Raw genomic sequence first — 19,641 nt, 5'->3', positions numbered from 1 at the left:
CATCTTCTTTTGGAAACATTCCTTTCCATTATTTTTTTATATCCTTTTGGATCCATCAGAGAAACCATATCTGGAAGGAACTAACAATTGGGCTCAGAACTCCTTTGACACCATACACCCTCTCCTTTACTCGTTTAATATGATCCTGCACAATTGTTATAGTTCATTCAAAATAAAATTATAGGTAAGAAAAAAGTAATAATATATCTGTTAACTAAAATCTGAATATTTTTCTTCCAATGGCAGAGCACAAGAAGAACCACGGCATTGTGTTACAAAGATATTCCCTTTCATAATGACATTTAGTGACATGGTATCACTTCTAATTAATAGATGAATTAATAACACCTCCATCTTGGTTATTATATTGCATTTAGAGGTTCAAAAGTGTTCAAATGCATGTCACTTCCATTTTCAGATGGAGAATAAATTGCAACAAGAATATCAACATTGTATGATGTAACCAACTTAAAGAGCCATTGTCATTCTATTTATCACTTCAAGGATATGTGAAAATTATCTTTCACTTGGTCTTACATAAAAAAAGCTACTTTTCCAAATTTAACATAGCATGTTAAAATGTATAGTTATGCTATTAGAAATGAACACTTTCGCTATTAAATCTCTGACATAAATTAGAAATTACCTAGAAACCAAATATGTTTACTGAATTATAGATAATACAAATTTCAAAATATATAAATACATCATACAAGCATCCCAGTAAAACAGATACAATTCCAATAAAATATTGTGAGGAATTATCTATAAAAAAATCTGAGAATATTAGTTTTACATTTTATTTCCATTATAAAATTGAAGTGAATTCCAATAGAAAAAAATTAGAAATGAAAACTAAATGAATTAAGCTGAAATATTTGATGAATAAGAAAATAAAATGTCAATTAGCTTTGTATTTGGAATAAGTTTTAGACTAATAGCTCATTCTAAATCTTTCCTGACTGATATTTTCCCACAGTATTTATATAACTTTACAGATTTCCCTAGAGCTCTGCTTTTTTCTTCATCATTTGTGTATGATACCCTATTTTATAACATCTAAGAGATTTAAATGCTATACAATTTTTTTGGCAATAGATGCAACAATCTAATCTGCTCCAATTTGAAAATTCCAACTTCACAGTGCCAGGATGTAGGGGGAAAAAAAAAATCAATACTCTTCAATTTGGTAAATTAAAAATTCTATCTAATGCATTCATTTTGAAAATGGGGCTCCTATTAAAAGAAACGAAGGGAAAGACCTGGAACATAAACTTTAAAAATGTGAAATTCTGTGAAGCATCTGCCTAAGTCTTTCAAGTATAAATGCATTTTACCACAAACAATTTGGAAGACATTCTAGAAATACATTTGGAAATAGAATTCTAAGTCAAGAATCTGTTAACTTTTCTTTCCCTGCCATTAGCCACATTATAATCTTGATTTAATTATTCATACTTACTCAAAAATTGCTACCTATCATTAACATATTCCAATGAATTAACCTAAATGGGGCAGCTAGGTGGTGCAAAAAAATTGAGTGCACCGAACCTGGAATCAGGAAGACTCATCTTCCAATCCAGTGATCCAGGAAAAGTCACTTAACCCTGTTTGTCTTAAGTTTCTCATCTATAAAATGAGTTGGAGAAGGAAATGGCAAACCATTTTAGTATGTGTCAATAAAACTATAAATGAGGTCAAAAAATTTAATGCATGACTGATAAATGAACTAGTAACATCCTGTAGTAAATTATTCCAAATGCCAAATTAACCATCTATTTTCAGTTTAAAAGAAACTTCCTACCTAAATATTTATAGTCCTCACAAAGCAATATGATTTATTAAGAAAAGAACAAAGTAGAAACTACTTGTCCAAGTCCTGCAACATTCTACCTTAATCGAGGTAGAAACACTACATCTTGATGTTATATTATCATCCTATTAAATATCCTGGCAAGACACAAAATCTTTGAGCTTCCAATTCTGTATCTATAAGAAAGGCATATAACATCTATTTCACAGAAATGCTGTGAGGATCAATGAACAAGTATTTATAAAGCATTACAACAAGCACTTACTAAGTGGTGTGTCAGATATTGCTAAAAGCTAGTGACAGTAAAATAAATGAAAAACAATAAAAAATGCTGGATAAGAGAATGAAATGACTTCTCTCACAGCTGATAAGTATGGGAGACTACTATGAGAGAATGTTGTAAACATTGTCATATGTGGTATCTCTATTGGACTTCGTTCTTATTTTCCTTTCTGACAAGAGAGGGCTTGATCTGGAGGGGAATTAGGAAAGGATTAATGTTTAGGTACAATATTATTGAAACTTTTTTTCTCTTAAAGACAATGCTGTGATACATTTTTGAAAGAAAAATTGTAACAGAGATACAAAGCATATTCTTAATAACAAGATTATTACATCAAATATATTTTTCCACATTTTATGATTTGATATATGCTGTCAGAATGTGCTGTAAAGTCTACCATCTTGAAATTCCACTGCCAACGTATATATCTCATCACTTTTTTCAAATTAGGCTACCTATAGAGGTATTAGGTTGCTTCAATATCACTTCTCTGGATATTCCAATAGAATATCCTTCCTCAAGGAAGAGAGAAGTTTTCACTTTTGTTGTATAGCCAAAAAATTTAGTTATCCTTGTGTGTCAAAGCACAACCAAGAAATATATAGTTTATTTTCTTGCCAAACAGCAATCAAAACTTTAACTAAAATTTTAAAATAACTTTCATTAAACTTCAAACCATATGAATGTCAAATATGTTAATTTCCTCCCAACATTTCAGACATAGCCAAGTTTTTTCAATTCTAAAAGTTATAGAATTACTAAATATGATACCATACTTGGCATAATACAGTCCCAGTCCAAGTATGGCCAACAGACATCATATAAGAAATATTATCCTTCTAAATTGTGGATAACATAAAGCTAGGTAGGAGAAATAGCTAACAAGTAAAAAGATGAGGAATGGATATGGTCCAGGGATTCCTAATTTGGGATCCCCACACTTCAAAATAAATTTGAAAACTGTATTTCAATAGAATGGTTCTCTTTGTATCCTATATATTGTATCCTATTTATCAAAAACATTATTCTGAGGAGTATCCAGACTTGACCAGACTGTCGAAGAGATCTATGATTTTTAAAAAAGTTTAAGAACCTCAGGTCCAAACAAAATGAAATAGCAACAATCTAAACTAACAGGAAGAGATGTTCAGCAATTAGGTTTTAATATGGAACTACAAAAACGAAAAGTTTATGTAAACTAAGTTATAAGTTAGAATGCTAATACCAACTTGGTTAAGTGGAAGAATGATATTTAGATCTCATAATAACAAATTGTTTCTGTATATTGTAGGGGGTAAGGGTTGAGATGAGGAATCAAACCACATACAAAATATTTATAGCAGTACCTGTTCAAGGTAGCAAAAAATTAGAAACCAAGAAAATGCACAAATATTGGGGAATGACTAAACAAATTGGGGCATCATGAATGTAATATGTGTTTTAAGTGATGAATACAGAAATATAGTTGTTATGAACCAGGATACTAGCAGAACTAGTAAAATCTAAAAACCAAACAAATTAAGGTCACAGGTCTTTAAGTTAAAATTACTTACTGTGGCTGGTAAAGAAAGAGATCAATAATATTGTCTCGACCTTTTGGGTGGTTGAAGAATACAAACAGAGACCAATGAATCAGCCATGTTCTCTGCTGAAGGGACTGGAGTGGAGAACTAACAGACTGTAAAGATATAAGAGAAAGAACATATGTGGGAAGAAAAAAAAGTTTTAACATTTTTAAGAGAAAAAAGACAAATTAAAAAGATACTAGATGTTTTTTAAAAAAGAAATGGAGAGATGCTGGAATCAGTAAGATTCTACATGAAATTCAAAGGGATGATTTTTCATTTGTTATAAAACATGTAGTCATCTAAGGGATTCAATTACATTACTTTTACTACTTTGTTACAAGATAATTAAACAACTACACTACATGTAGTAAGTATTTCTTGAAATGGATTTTCCTGCATAACTCAATAAGCATTTAATGTTGGAAGCATATCCCTCAATACATAGCCCACTAGCAACAGCAATATTATAAAACTGAATTTTAGCCAAAAAATTAGTTTTTAATCAGTCAACATTCTGCACTATACATACACCAACATTATTCCAACAATTACCCAGTGGTTTCTTTATCAGATTAATGCAAAACATACACACCCTGCCAAGAGACATTTAAAGGGTTGGGAAAAAAGGCAAAAATTACTATTCTTAAAGATCTTTAAGTACAAAATCTGCATATATATATATATATATATATATATATATATATATATCAAAAATTCTGGTGGAAAAAGCATTAATTGACATTAAGTAGCACTTCAAAAATTAACTCACATTATTATCTATGGTCTCTTTCAATCTCGTAAGATCTTCCATGGCTGCATCCCAATTCTGCATTAAAATTTCAGATGCTAGTTTTCCCCACAGTGAATTCAAAGCATTTCTATCAGTTGAGGGGACCTGTTTAGGCAATTAAAGACAATTATATATTCACAACAAAGTAGTTTACAAAGTGCCAGATAATGCAATATTTTATACAGCCATATAGCCTTATATTCAGAAAAAAAAGTTGCTGATTTTACTGAAACTCATGGGTATTTTTAGTCTCTAATAGATCATACTTTATTTAATCTCTTTAAAATTTTTCACTTAACTTGATTTACTGAAAATATAGGTCTTTAATATTTAATCTAGATTAATACACATAAAAGTATTTCAAAGTACTGGCAGAATATACCAATGTGCATTTTGATCTGGTAGAAAGGATGCTGAACTAAGAAGCCAGGAGATTTTAAACCTGGCTTTGACATATATTAGTTATATAAAATTGGGTAACTCAAATCTCTTGTCAGTTTTTTCATGTGTAAAAATTGGGTTACCAACCTCACATGGTTGTTATAAAGTGTGTATTCCAAACCTTAAAATGTTCCTTCTCCTCCCTTCGTTACATGGTCATTGTGGAGAGGAGAAAAGGGAATCAAAAAGGGATGTTGAAGTAGAAAGGACAATCTTTGGAATGTTATGGAATGTTGGCTTCAATATGGTTTTAGTGAAATGGTTTTCTGCTAATTTTATCCTAAGAGATAACTTTCATAGGATGTATTTAGAAATGAAGGGGTATAAAAAGGCAATATTAAAAAACAAAACAAAACAAAAAAAAAAACCAAACAAAAAAACAAACAAAAAACCTCTTAAACCTCTTTGTAATAATAAGATGAAGTTTCACAAATTATCAAATGTTTGCTTTCTGAGGTGCCATAAAAGTTTCACAAAATAAGTAGGTCTGAAGGAGATAGAGTCAAACATGAGACAAAAATTACACTGTACTGCAGAAATGGGAGAAAAAGCCCCATAAATCTACATTAAAATTAAAATTTCCCCCAAACAGTATTTCTAACAAGTCAAGAAAGCAAAATATAAAGAAGTGACCAGGCTATTCAGTACATATTACGGAAATATTTTAAGAGAAATCTGAAAAACTTTCAAAACACAAAGCAATTATGAACTCTTCTCTGACACTAGTTATAATTTGTTTATCTGAAACTAGTTTCTGACAAGGATAGTCAAAGAGAATGTAGAATTATTATTCACTTTCTGTGATTCAGATTTAGAGCTTGAAATAACCCAAGATTTCATCATTTTGTCCAACTCCTTCATGTTTCATGTGTCAAGAAAATGGAAAAATTAGTGCTATGGATCAACAGTCTTCTAATTCAAAATATTCTTTCCACTGTACTATACATGCCACATATCTTTCACACTGACATGAAGACATACATAATGTCTCTCTTAGAGACTCAGCAAAAGATACCTCTATCTAGAAAAATGCTTCCCCTAAAAGAACAAAATATTTAGAAAACATTTTCACTCATTATAAGAATCACTGTAAGATCATTTTTTTCCCCACAAACCCATTGTTCCTACTTCAGAGAAATTAAATCACAAGATGCCATGTCCTCATATCCTTCCCCCACCAAAAAATATATTAGGCAAAGCGTTTCACATACTAAAAATTCTCATAGTTCAGCCCCTTATTCCCACAGTAAAATTGATTCTTTAAACCTTTAGCTTTATATGTAAATAAATATATTGCTTTTCTAACTTTCTTCAACAATTTCCAGTTCTGAAGCCTGTCTTTGATAAAAGGAATCAACTCAAATGTTCTGGATAGCATAAATTTTTAAAAACCTGTTAAAAATATATTAATTTAATTAATAGTTTCAATGCTGAAACATACAATTCTATGAAACCCTTGTTTCAAATAGGGACAAATAATTAAGCCATTGTACCTTTTGGAGTATAATGATCTTCCAAAAGGGACTATTAATTGTATAGTATACACTGGCTTTTACAGAAAGGGACATTTATCCTACAGTCATCAAGTTCCACTAACAAAAACTTGTAATTATGCACTAAATGACTGTATTTAACTCAAAATTCCTGGTAGTAAAACTACATTTTTGATAAAAGAACGATATGAAATTATATTCAAGCCAATACTATTGGGACCTCTTTCCTATAACTAATGAAAAGCTAGACTAAAGGTGACAAAAGACAGATTTTTATCCAAGTTATATGCTGAATTACTAGTTTTATTCAAAGATTAAGAAAAAAAAAAAGATTACTAATGCCTCAGGCATTAATGGGAAATATCCAATCTTTTATTTGAAATAAAGACATTTCTCATGGAATGGTAAGTCAAATCAAATTTCATAGAATACAGAGAATTCTTAAATTTACTCAACTCTAAATAGTTATTCATTAATTCATTGTCAAATAAGGGTAATTCTAGGGTCACACAGCTTTAACTTATACACAAATACACAAGGTCAATTAAGGTGTCAAATTCTAATCTTAGTTAATAGCTACAATGGTTCTTTCATAGCTTATGTTTCCCTATCAATTTAAAAGAATCTTTACCAACCAAAATTTTGCACACACACACACACACACACACACACACACACACACACACACACACACACACTCTTATTGTGCCCTACTTTTATAATAAAAGAATAATACCAAAATTTTATATTTTCAGGCATAAATCAATTTAAGAAAAGGGCAATATTTTAAGCAAGAAGACTGGTTTCAAATATTTCCCACTTTTCCCAAAAGAGCAAAAATCATCACCCTTTCCCCCCAATCTAGTTTTTGATAGTTATTTCTAATAAAGTGACAGATAGGAACTAATTACATATAAACTTGCATCCTAAACTGCTGTATACTAACTCGAACTGTAATTCTAAAAGTGATGATCATTCAATTAAAAAATCTGACGTGCCAGTATAGTTTGAGTTATTAGATAACTCATTAGCATTAGATAAATGGTGACCAATTTATTTAAAACAGAAGCCAGGTTTTCTTTTTTTTAAAATTGAGTAAGAATCACTTTAAATGAAAACATTTAAAAATTTCAAATCCCAGCAGGCACCATAATATACTTTTTTTTTTTTTTGAGGCTGGGGTTAAGTGACTTGCCCAGGGTCACACAGCTAGGAAATATTAAGTGTCTAAGACCAGGTCCTCCTGAATTCAGGGCTGGTGCTCTATCCACTGCACCACCTAGCTGCCCCAGGCACCATAATATATACGTAGAAGTTTTTCAGGTTGTTTATCCTAGAAATTGTTATTAAAATTGGAACATATATAATACTGGCATAAAAGTTTGTACTGAACTTTAGTATTTTTTTCTTTCAAAGTTTCAATGTTCTATTCTGGCTAAGTTCCATGTCATTATAGTTGGCTCCTTATACCATCCTGCTTTCAGAGAAGGATAAGTAAAAGTTTCAATACCTAACTTTTCCAAGTCACCTTAAGTTTCCATGTGTTAGCAAAATGGTATATTCACTCACTAATTACAATAAATTTATTAAGACTCTAAGAAGACACTAAATCTTTATTCTCAAAATTAACAAATGATAGGAATAACTAGCTCTTTTCATGAGCTTAATTAAAAGTTCTGATTTTATAATCCTGATTCAGCCTGTTTTTACTTTCGAAGTAACACAATCATACTATCTGATATTCTTCACCATATTCAAAGGGAGATTTAGTTTTCTAAAAGAGAAAGAGACAGAGAGACTGAAGGAATGAAGGAACTCCTTTCAATTTAACTGCAAAAGTTATCCACCATTGACTGGGCTTTAAGAATTCATTTACAAATAGATTAATTAGAAATGGCATTATTTTTATAGCTTTATGGGAAAACTGAAAATGTTTAAATCATAAGATTAAGCTCTTAGATTTTATTTAAAAATAAAATGGTGCAGGAAATTTTAAACGCAAACTTTAACAGTTTATCATGTGTGTCTTTCTTGACTCAGCTTTACTGCCAATTTGTTTGCTTATTTTGAAATGATGTAAGGTTTAGGAGAGATTACCTTCTTGGATAAGAAACAAGGTTAGCAACTTTGTGGTAGTCTGGGTTAAAACTCAAATAATGGAAAGAATAGGTCATTAGAAAATTAGGCACATAAGTAATTTGGAGCTGCTGAAAAACAATTTTATTGGATAAAGGAAATATATTTCACAGCTCGAATTGTTAAGAAAAATTCAAAAGCATTATAAGTACCTCTTATGTATATGTTTATTTACTCAAAAGTTAGAAAGAAAAACTATTATATTTCCCTTGCAATAGTGAGCTACATAATAGGAATGCATAGATGGAATGGAGCTGTGACTTTGTTAGTACAGAAAACTAGTGCACGATTACAAAACTGTTATGTGTCAAGACATGGGGCTTGAATTCAAGCTTTCCTACTTCCAGAATCAGCTCTATTTCTACACCATTCTGTTAAAGGTTTGTGGATCCGGAATATTTATTTATATAAAAGCAGCAAGGTGCTAGAGTAGGTAAAGCACTGAATCTGGAAGTTAGGAAGAATACTTACTAGCTGGTGACAATAGGGAAGTCACTTCTGCAAAATTGGGATGATAAAACCTACTTCCAGGTTGTTGTATGAAATGTGACTGTAAATCACTTTAAAAACCTTAGAGCTCTATATAAATGCCAGCTGTAATTATTGTATCATAAACTTAAATAAAATTGTAGGAAAAAACCAAACTACTCCTTCAACAAAGTCTTGGTTTTCTCTCTTTGCACTATATAATATTCTCTCTAATAACAGTATTTAATTACAATGAGAAAAATAAAAATCACAGCAAAGAAAGATGATGTAACTTATAGTTGGGAAAGATTTTATTCCAATCAGTCACATTCATAGACCAGAGCCAAAAGGAACTTTGGAGATTATCTATAATTCAAACCCCTTATTTACAAATGGCAGGGAACTAAGGACCTAACATTACTTGGCCAAGGTTGAAATGGTGCTGACTCCACACTTCACTATGCTGTACCATTGTCTCCCTTACTCAAGTTCAAAGAGGTCAACATAGTCAAATCTATTGAATACCCAAACAAGAATATTTACTACATATAATGATGCAAATAGCAGGAAGTGTCAGCCTTTATCTATCTATTAACAACTGAGAATGAGGTAGAAAAAGTAAATTTAAAACATCAAGGCAGAAAGGAAAGTGAATTTCATACATTCCAGAAGATCTCACCCCCCCATGTTGTTAGAAAAAAGCCAGAAAAGATATTTTATATAAACAATACTATATTTAAAAAGGAATAATAAAACCTGACATGTCACTTATAAAATATTATGAACTTATAGTAATTACCAACAAAAACAAATATAAAGCACACAAATAACAAAATTTTACATAAAGCCCTGACAAAACATCTTTTTTGCTCTGAGAGCTTTCTCAAGTCTGACTGAATAAATAACCTAAATGAGAGAATTCATTTACTAGTAACCAAAAATAATTTCCTTTACAATTTTTTTTTTGGAAAGAAATATCCCAAACTGAATTCTTTGGCACAAGGATTCTCTTTTAAGAAACTCTCCATATCAACGCAAACCTGCAACTTAGGAAGCTGCCTGGGGACATTTAGAGAGTAACTGACTTGCCCAGGACAACTACCAGTATGTGTTAAAAAGCTTGATTTGAATCCAGGTAGCTCTTCATCCACTATGTTAGACTTAATAAATTATTAGAGAACAAAGAAAAAGGGGTACTTACCAACACTCTAAAAAAGTAGAGATACTCTGCTGCTCCTGAATAGTTGCCACATTCATACTGGAATTTTGCATATCTATAGAGTGTATCTAAATATTCTTGTCTAAACTGTAAACAAAAATTAAAATTTTTATTTTTTCACTTTAACTTAATGGCATTTATTTACTTATGTTCGATACCAGATCATTTCACAATCAATTAGTTTCACTGAAGACTAGAGTCTTAACCAACTCTCACCCCTCATATTTGCTCAAACAACTGTTTTATTTACAGATTCCTTTGTGTCATTATTTTTAGGTAAACCTATTCATGATATTTGTGTTTTACTTTCAAGTCAATAGATACTAAATTAGTATTATACAAAAACAATTAATTATTACTTAAATGTTATTTTATGGAAGGACAAGGAACTACAACATATATCCTCATCCTACAAGGCCAATTAAAACCATAACTGTGATATTTAAAGAGTTGCCCCAAACTTTACAATATTGATTAAACCACAGGACCCCCAGAATTGGACAATATACTATGTTATCTACTCTGCCCTCTTATAAAGGGAATGAATCTTTTCTTCAATATCTATAATATCCTATGTGACAGCACCAATGTCAATGAACTCAAGACCACCAAAGTTAAACATTCCAGGTTAGAATACTTTGAAAGCTAAAATACTCTATCTTTTAAAGCAATGATTTCAACCATAATTGAAGGACTTCAAAAACAAGCAGGATGACACAACTGGAGCAAGATAAAATTCTTGAATCAGTAGAAGTTGAACTGGATGACATCTATGGTACCATCCAACTCATATTTTATAATTGTTGAGAAATTCTTCCACATAATAATAAACCCAAAATCTCTTTCTGTGTCTTCCACCTTTTACTGGTCCTATCTCTCTTGGGTCAAAAAGAACATATGGTTCTTTTATGTGACAGGCTTTCCATAAAAGACAGCAATACTGTCTTTTCTTCCAGTCCCTCCCTCCCAATTTCTTCTCTTCTCTATACTAAACAATAACCAGTTTCTTCAACTATCTTTGATATACTTTTGATTCCCCAAGTGATGAAGTCTGACATGGAAGATAAAATGTTAACTGTCCTTGTTATGAATGTTTTATTTCTATTACAACAAAATGAATTATTTTTTCTGTGATTTAAAGCCAAGTTATTGACAAATAACCTTAGGCATGTTACTTTGAAATTTATTTCAATTTTAGATAATCAAATTATCTTCACTTCATCATTTTTAGATAAATTATAATAATTAAATTAAATTTTTAAATATTTTTAAAAACCAAGATACTTACACCATGTTTGTCAGCCAGGTAGTCAAACAGCATCCGACCATCCCTTAATAAATGTTTTTAAAAAGTATTTAGTTTTTAAGAATAATTTAAAATAAACAATACCTTAAGATCATAAAAACAAACAAAAAAAAGTTTAAAACAATGCTTATATTGCAAGAAAAGAAATAAGCTTTCACAATGAAACAGCACACTATTAGTTTTCTAAACCATTAGAATTAGGGCTTAAAGGCTAGTAATTATGTTTTAATTGTGAGGAGGATATAAAATAATTGTCCCTTTCTTATTAGCAGGAATACATTCTCTCTCCATGCCCAGATTACATACTTTATATTTCCTGGAATGATAAGATTTGGGATACATGACAGGTACTTAAAAATTCTAGTAAGTGATGTTCCATTATTTGCTTAGTTTTAATGTTAAGGTATTTGTTATGTATAAAGTAATGAGAGTTTGTTCTCAAAGAGATCATATTCTAAGGAAAAAAGACAACAAATAATCAAAACTAAACCAATTAAAATTATGAACTCTTAAACCATAGTATCATATTAAAATTAGTCAGTCACTGAAAAAAAGCACCAAGAACCACAAAAAGAATATAGTTGTTCAACTCAAATAGTCTACACTCTTACTTGTTTAACTACTACATGGACATAATACAGAGCCATTAAATATTTAAAAAGGTTTTTTAATAGATGTTACCAAACTAAATACTATTTACAAATTATACAGAATGAAAAACTCTGAAAATAGATCTTTGTAACAAAATCAAAATCTTTTCAATACAGGACGAAGTGATATCATATATGGTGTATTATATCAGATCACTCCTATTGGTCTGCTATTGTAGTTAAGAGTTCAATGAGTTTAAGATGAGCTTACTTTCTAATAAGATTATTCAAGTACAAAGAGCAGTAGCTTCATCACTCTGTTCAAATCGGTAGGATATTAAATATAAGTTAGTAACAGGTACTTTCAAGGTAGACCCAAGATGACATAGTACAGACCAGGAGCTAGATGAAGTTTCCCAATATTCCCCTCCAAACAACTTTAACATAACTCCTCAAATCAAATTCTGAAGTAGTAGAGGCCAAGATAATTCAGATCAGCAGGAAAAGTCTGTGACATTAAGGTAAGTACAGGCCTAGAACATAGCAGAAATACCAATAGTGGATTATAGAGACAGCTGAAGATCTAAGCTCATTAAAAGGATTGAATAAACTGTAAGTAATGGAGAAGACTCTCTGCCCACACTGTGTATAGCTGATGCTGACTGGCAACTTCAGTGTCTGTAAGCAGTTCTAGAGGGTTGTTTTGGATGGCAACTTAAGGGCCAGAAGGAAGACTAGTAATAAATTGTGGCTGCAAGGGAGAAGGAATCTTTCTTGGGTTAAAACCAGAGCACAGATCAGGAGAGTAATAACCACATATCCCTACCCAGGATAATACTACCTTGAAAACACCAAATAGTTGCAGACCTTCAGAACTCTGAAACAACAGTATTAAAAAGCCTAAAGCTTGACACAAATATTCCCCCACATCCAGGAAAGTAGAATGGAATTTTAACATAAAAGTTTAAAGTGAAAAAAATAGGCTGGAAAAATGATTAACTAACAAAAAAAAAAAAAAAAAAAAAAAAAAAAAAAAAAAGAACCTGACCAATAAAAAACTCCTACAGTGGCAGAGTTGACCAAGATATAGTTAGAACCCAAAAATGTGAAAACAGCAAAGCCTTAAAAAAACAACAATAACAAAAATAAACCAAAACATACAAACAAAAAACCAAACAAACCATAAATAAATAAATGACTCCAATTGTGCCCAAGGCCAGCAAAAATTCCTTCAAGAGTTAGAGAGTAAGCTAAGAGTAGTAAAGGAAAAATTGGAAAAAGAAATGAGAATGATGCAAGAATATCATAAAAAGAGGATTACCCTGGCAAAAGGGGCACAATTACTGCAGAAGATAACACCTTAAAAACAGAATTGGCCTAATGGTAAAAGAAGCAAAAAATTTACTGAAGAATTTTTCCCCCCTGAGGCAATTGGGGCTATGACTTGCCCAGAGTCACACAGCTAGGAAGTATGAAGTATCTGAGGCTAAATTTGAACTCAGGTCCTCCTGACTTCAGGGCTGGTGCTCTATCCACTGTGCTACTATTTTAAAAGCAGAATAAGACAAATGGAAAAAATACCAAAGCTTAGTGAAGAAAATAATTCCTTAAAAATTAGAATTGCACGAGTTAAGAGGTCCATACCACATCAAGAAGCAATAAAACAAAGTAAAAAAGAATAAAAAATAGGAGAAAAAATAAAATATCTCATTGGAAAAACAATAAAAAATTGAGGAGAGATAATTAAGAATTGCTGGACTACTTGAATGCATGATAAAAAATAGAGCCTAGACATCATATTTCAAGAAATTATAAAGGGAAATTGTCCTGATTTCTTAAGTACAGAAGGTAAAATAATACTGAAAAATTTACTGATCACCTACTGAAAGAGACCCATAAAATGAAAATTCCCAAGAATATTATAGCCAATCCCAGAGTTTCCATGTCAAGGAGAAAATACTTCAAGGAGCTACAAATAAACAATTCAAATATCATGAAGTCAGTGAGGGTCACACAAGACTTAGCACTTCCATTTTAAAGGAATAGAAGAGCTTGGAATATGATAATGTGGTAGCCAAAGGACCTAGTATTACAACCAAGAATTACCTACCCAATAAAATTGAGTATGATACTTTGTGTGGGTAGGAAGGGGAGGAGAATGCCATTTAATGAAATAGAGGACTTCCAAGCATTCCTGATGAAAAGATCAGAGCTAAATAAAACATGACATTGAAACAGAAGACTTAAAGGAAACACAGAAAGGTCAACATGAAAGAGTAAGCATAAAGGATGCATGTTTACATTCTTATATGGGAAGATGATGCATGTAACACACAAGAACGTTTATCATTTTGGCAGTCAGGAGGAGTCTACATAGAGAGTACAGATGTGAGTCGATTATGTTGGGATGATCTAAAAAAAGGGAGTCGTAGTGAGAAAAAGGGATCTTCTGGTATAAAGAACAGGGAAAAATTTATCACAAAAGGGGCATGCACGGAAGAGCTGTTGTAGTGGAGGGGGAAACATGGGTAGCAGACAATGCCTGAACTTCACTCATCAAAATTGGTTCAAAAAAGGAATATGTATATATATGTGTATATCTAGACATACATATATTGTATATATAAATAGATACACACACAGACACTCAGTTGGGTACAGAAATCTACCTTAACTAAGGTGTTGAGTGGTTAAAATTTGCATTATAGTAAAGGGACAACTTTTTATTTATCCAATTTTTAAAGTTATTTATTTAAACTTTTGGCCAGAGAGTTAACAAACTGGCAGTGGGCCTGTAGTCAGGAGGATTTCTTTATTTTTTTTTCCCCCTGAAGCTGGGGTTAAGTGACTTGCCCAGGGTCACACAGCTAGGAAGTGTTAAGTGTCTAAGTTCACATTTGAACTTGGGTCCTCCTGAATTCAAGGGCTGGTGCTCTATCCACTACGCCACCTAGCTGCCCCCAGGAGGATTTCTTTAAACCCAGCCTTAAGAAACCTACAAACTGTGTGACTCTGGGCAAGTCATTTCATCTATGCTTGCCTCAGTTTCCACATATATAAAGTGAGTTGGATGAGGAAATGATAAACCATTCTAGTATCTTTGCCAAGAAAACTCCAAATTTGGTCACAATTTCCAACAACAAAACAATACTTTTAGCCTGAACCAAATTTCTTAACTGATTTATCATGCCACAAAAACTTCATGCCCCCTTTTTTCCTTCTTTTCATCAACTGCTTTTTCCTAGATACTTCATCTTAAAGAAAAAGCCCAGAAGAACTATGTTTTTATTCCTCTTCAGGTTCTACTACTAACTCTCCTCATTCTGGAAGTTCCCTGGACTTTTCACACAGAAAGTGCTTTATCCCTGTGCTCCCTTCCTCTGATTGACTTGTTCTTCCTATAACTTTCATGAGAAAGAATGCCCAGATAAGCCATGTCTTTATTCCTCTTTTCCTGAATCTCCAGATTTTCTTATCTCTTCCTCCCTTTTCCCTCCCTACCTGGAACTTTTCAATTTCTTTTCTTTTGTTTTATCTTCCTCCATTAGAATTTAAACTCTTGAGAGAAGAAAGTGCCCTTTATTTTAGCATGTATTTGAATTCCCATAATTACCACAGAGGCTGACACACATTTTTTGCACTAGAACATGCTATTTCAAGGTTACCCCCAGAGATATTGGAACATGAACAAATCTTTTTGAAAAGAAATAAAAACTTACAAATAAAAGGGCAAAGTGTTATAAAATTAAAACCTGAGCTCAAGACCACTGTTATAGAAAGGTTTATTGCACAAACAATATTTTTTCTCATTTCTTTAAAAAATGGCATTTAGTGATGAACACTGCTAGTTGCCAAAAAAAAAAAAAAAAAAAATCCTAACTAAAATCATATATTTATCTTAGCAAGTTGCAATAATATTCAAAGTAATAAAACTGGAAAAAATGTCACTGAATCAGAAAGTACCTCTGAGATATTTTTCAAATTCTTCATTTTAGAGATGAAAAAACAGAACCTACAAAGATAACTACCTTACCAGAAATAGATAATTCAAATCTTCCTAAGATAATTCATATGGAAGTGATTCAGTTTCCTGGCATGGCGCTGGTATACTGTCCAAGTTTCACAGGCATACAACAAAAAGGTCAGCACAATAGCACTGTGGACTTCAGTTTTGGTAGTCAGTCTAATAGTTCTCCTCTCCCACACTTTCCTTTGTAGTGATCCATACTAAGATTTTTCAACTCTCAGCCACTATTTTTTCAACTACCACTAGGTTTCAAGGTAAGAAGTGGCTACCTGGTCGATTGCATTTGCCTTGTTGTTTCTGGATCTTCAAACATCTTGACGATTGGTTCAGTTTCTGCCTGCAGCTGTTTTAGTTGTGCAACAACAGTAGTTCTTTTTTCACGCAGAGCTATTAAAAGAAGTGAAGTATTACTATAATGTTGATGCAAAGCAAATCAGACTGTCATCTTCAACTTGATGAACACACTATCCTTAGACTTACTTATTCACTTATCAATAATGGCTTCACCAGGATAGGTTGAATAATGAAGTTTAATTTCCATTTTACAGATGAAAAAACTGAGGAAAAAACGACATCTCTGGGGATCATACAGCTATTAAGGTCTATATAAGACATCACAAATGTAGCACAAATAAAGGTATATAAATACAGAGGTCATGTGAAAGAATTCCTATACTATTCTTTCTGGAGATGCCAGCACCAATACTCTACACTGTAGTTCTTATTCTTCTGGGATTCTCAAATCATTTCAAGAAATCTGAATATTCGAATCTTCAAATAAATAATCTGGAGAATCAATGGAGCTTACAGATAATCATATTGATATCTATATACTATTCATACTATCTGCATAAAGATACTATAGTGATTAACATATCTGAAAGCACTACTAAATTAACAACTTGTGCTTTGTTACTTTTTTATTGTTTCTTTCCTAAGTATTAGATGCTTTTCAAAATAAAAAAGACATCTTTGGAACAAATCAGGCTATCAGTACAGACACGTACAGAACTGACAATACAAATAAATGGGACTATTAAAAAAGGAAAGAATTTTATGATCTTTTATAACAATTTCTGTGCTTATAATTTTATGTCAATCTACAAATAATTAAGCTACCTAGAAAAGACGTTCTTCTAGCTGAAAAACTTTAAAACATATGCTCAGATTCCCAAAGTTCTGGTCTTAATTTATTACCAAGTTACTTACCATGAGGAATATCATCAGAATAAAGATTTTTATAGACATCCATTGCAAAGTCCACCATGTTTGTGTCACTAAGAAGATCCAATTTTCCTTGAAGTAATTCCTTTTCATTATATATCTGCAAGGAAGAATTAAAAAATATTCAGAGAAGTTTTAAAAAAAAATTGATTAATTCAAAACATTACTAAAAGACTTCAGGATTTAGGTTATTTGCAATATCTAGTCTGTTCTTGGTTCCAGAGGATCAATGATGAAACATTTCCCTCTATTTAGTAGACTAATATGATGGTGCAAAAATTTTCATGCACTTCAGATGATCACCTTGTACTCTGCTTTGGGAATCTACTCTAATTTGCTTAGCTTCCCTAAAATGTGTCAAGAAGAACTAAACAATGCTCCAGAAATGAACTAACTAAAATCAAATAAGACTATCATTTACTTTGTTATGCTCATTATAATTTTTAATAGTCTAAGATTGTTTTATCATTTCAAGTCATCATGTCGCCATGTTATTTTGGTGACTCAACCACATGGAAAAAAAACTGCTCTAAAGTACTAAAAGAGATGTGTAATTAAACAACTTTTGAGAAACGAATTTAACATTATACTGGTGAAGTTGAAAAAAGAAGAAAATGACAAACAAGCACACACTAATACTGACATTATAGAAAGCAATTTGGTACTATGCCCAAAGAGCTAATAAACTCTTCACACACATTCGTTACTCCTACAGGGATCAAACACAGAAGAAAAAGACTTTACAAGTGTATGTATATGTATGCATACTGTGCGCAAGTGCGCACGCGCACACACACTTTTTTGTAGTGTCAAAGAACAGGAAACAAATGGGTGCCCATCACTTGAGGTGGAAGGAATGGATGAAAAAATTATGATATACAAAAATAATGAAGATGTGGTTTCAGGAAAATCTGGGAAGACTTTTGTGAACTGATGAAGAGAGAAATGAGCAGAACTAGAAACAGGTGAAGGACCCATCACTTCAAATGAGATATTTAAGACAGTCAATTGGGTATTTTTTTTCCTTTTTGCTTAATAGGCAAATTTGTTACAAAGACTTAATTTTTTTCTTTATGTAACAGAAATGATGAGGAAAAGATTTTTGTTAAATTGAAAAAAAATTTTAAAAAATAAACTGAGATGTAAATAAAGTAGACAAAACAAATGTCATGTTAACTAAAAAATTTTTAAAAATACATAAGGATGTCTGTCTGGTATACGCCCCAAAGAGCTGTTCCTCCAAGATACCATCCATTTATATAGGATTAATCACTGGGTCTAGTATATAATTAGTTTCAAATCCCTCATGATATTAACCACAAATTCTCCATAAGGATAACACAATTATTACATTGATGATCCTGTGAGAGGATAGATAACTCCTATTCTTTTGCTTTTTTCCTACTATGCAGAATTACTTTCAGCCTGAATAACAGAACAAAGTTGCTAATGACAACTGAGGAAAAAACAAGAAAAACGCAGATACACAATGACACCAGATTCCACATTCCTCTTAATTACTTTCCTAATTCATTGCAGTTTGGCTTCCAAATCTCAATCAATTGAAGCTGCTCTCTGAAAAGACAGCATCTATCTCATAATTGTTAAATGTGATCATCTTTTCTCGATCCTCATCCTCCTAGATTTTCTGCATTTTTCACAACCCCTTCCACTGGATATTCTTCTCTCTAGGTTTCCATGTTATCTTCTTCTTGAGTGGCCATCTAATCTGGTTTTTCTCAGTTTCTTATGAGTTCCAACCTCTATCTCACATCACTATGCCAAAGCCTCTAATGAAGTCTTCTGTCAATTAATTACTAATTATATGCCAGAAACTGTGCTAAGTGCTGGGAATACAAGTGAGAAAATATTCCCTACTCCCAAGAAGTTTATATTACAATGGGATAAAACATTAAAAAAAAAAAAAAAAAAAAAAGCTAAGAGGAGGGCAGGGTAGAGAAGACAAAGTACCTAGCATGGGGGCATGAAAAGAGAAATCTACAGTACCAAACTATTGAGAAATGAAGACAAGGCTGGACTGAACAGGCTTCCCTAAAGATGGGTTCTGGGAGGAGCAGAACTTCTCCCAGTTTCCAAGAGAGGGAGGAAAGAAGGGAACGGAGAGGAAGGAGGGCAAAAAGAATTTCTATAAAGCCTATCAGCAGGCACTGCGCTAAGCAACATATATAAATATCTCATTAGATCTATACAGTCACCCAGGGAGTGCAATTGTCTCCATTTTACAAACTGAGGAAACTAAAGTACACAAAGTTAAGTATATTG

General features: G+C 32.0%; 1 protein-coding gene across 1 annotated transcript in view; it reads right to left on the bottom strand.

Moving 5' to 3' along the window:
- EIF3E (eukaryotic translation initiation factor 3 subunit E) overlaps positions 1 to 19,641 on the bottom strand; it is a 44,056-nt gene that overhangs the window by 18,226 nt on the left and 6,189 nt on the right. The window contains exons 2-7 of the mRNA XM_074267059.1: positions 17,344 to 17,458; positions 16,404 to 16,521; positions 11,500 to 11,542; positions 10,194 to 10,298; positions 4,434 to 4,559; positions 3,650 to 3,774 (exon numbers count right to left, since the gene is read on the bottom strand). Of these exons, the coding sequence (XP_074123160.1) occupies positions 3,650 to 3,774; positions 4,434 to 4,559; positions 10,194 to 10,298; positions 11,500 to 11,542; positions 16,404 to 16,521; positions 17,344 to 17,458 (632 nt within the window). The remainder of the gene's footprint in view (positions 1 to 3,649; positions 3,775 to 4,433; positions 4,560 to 10,193; positions 10,299 to 11,499; positions 11,543 to 16,403; positions 16,522 to 17,343; positions 17,459 to 19,641) is intronic.

This window comes from Sminthopsis crassicaudata, chromosome 1 (assembly GCF_048593235.1).
Source record: "Sminthopsis crassicaudata isolate SCR6 chromosome 1, ASM4859323v1, whole genome shotgun sequence".
Taxonomy (NCBI): domain Eukaryota; kingdom Metazoa; phylum Chordata; class Mammalia; order Dasyuromorphia; family Dasyuridae; genus Sminthopsis; species Sminthopsis crassicaudata.
Note: the sequence above shows the minus strand (reverse complement) of the source record. Positions and strands in the feature narration are given on the sequence as shown.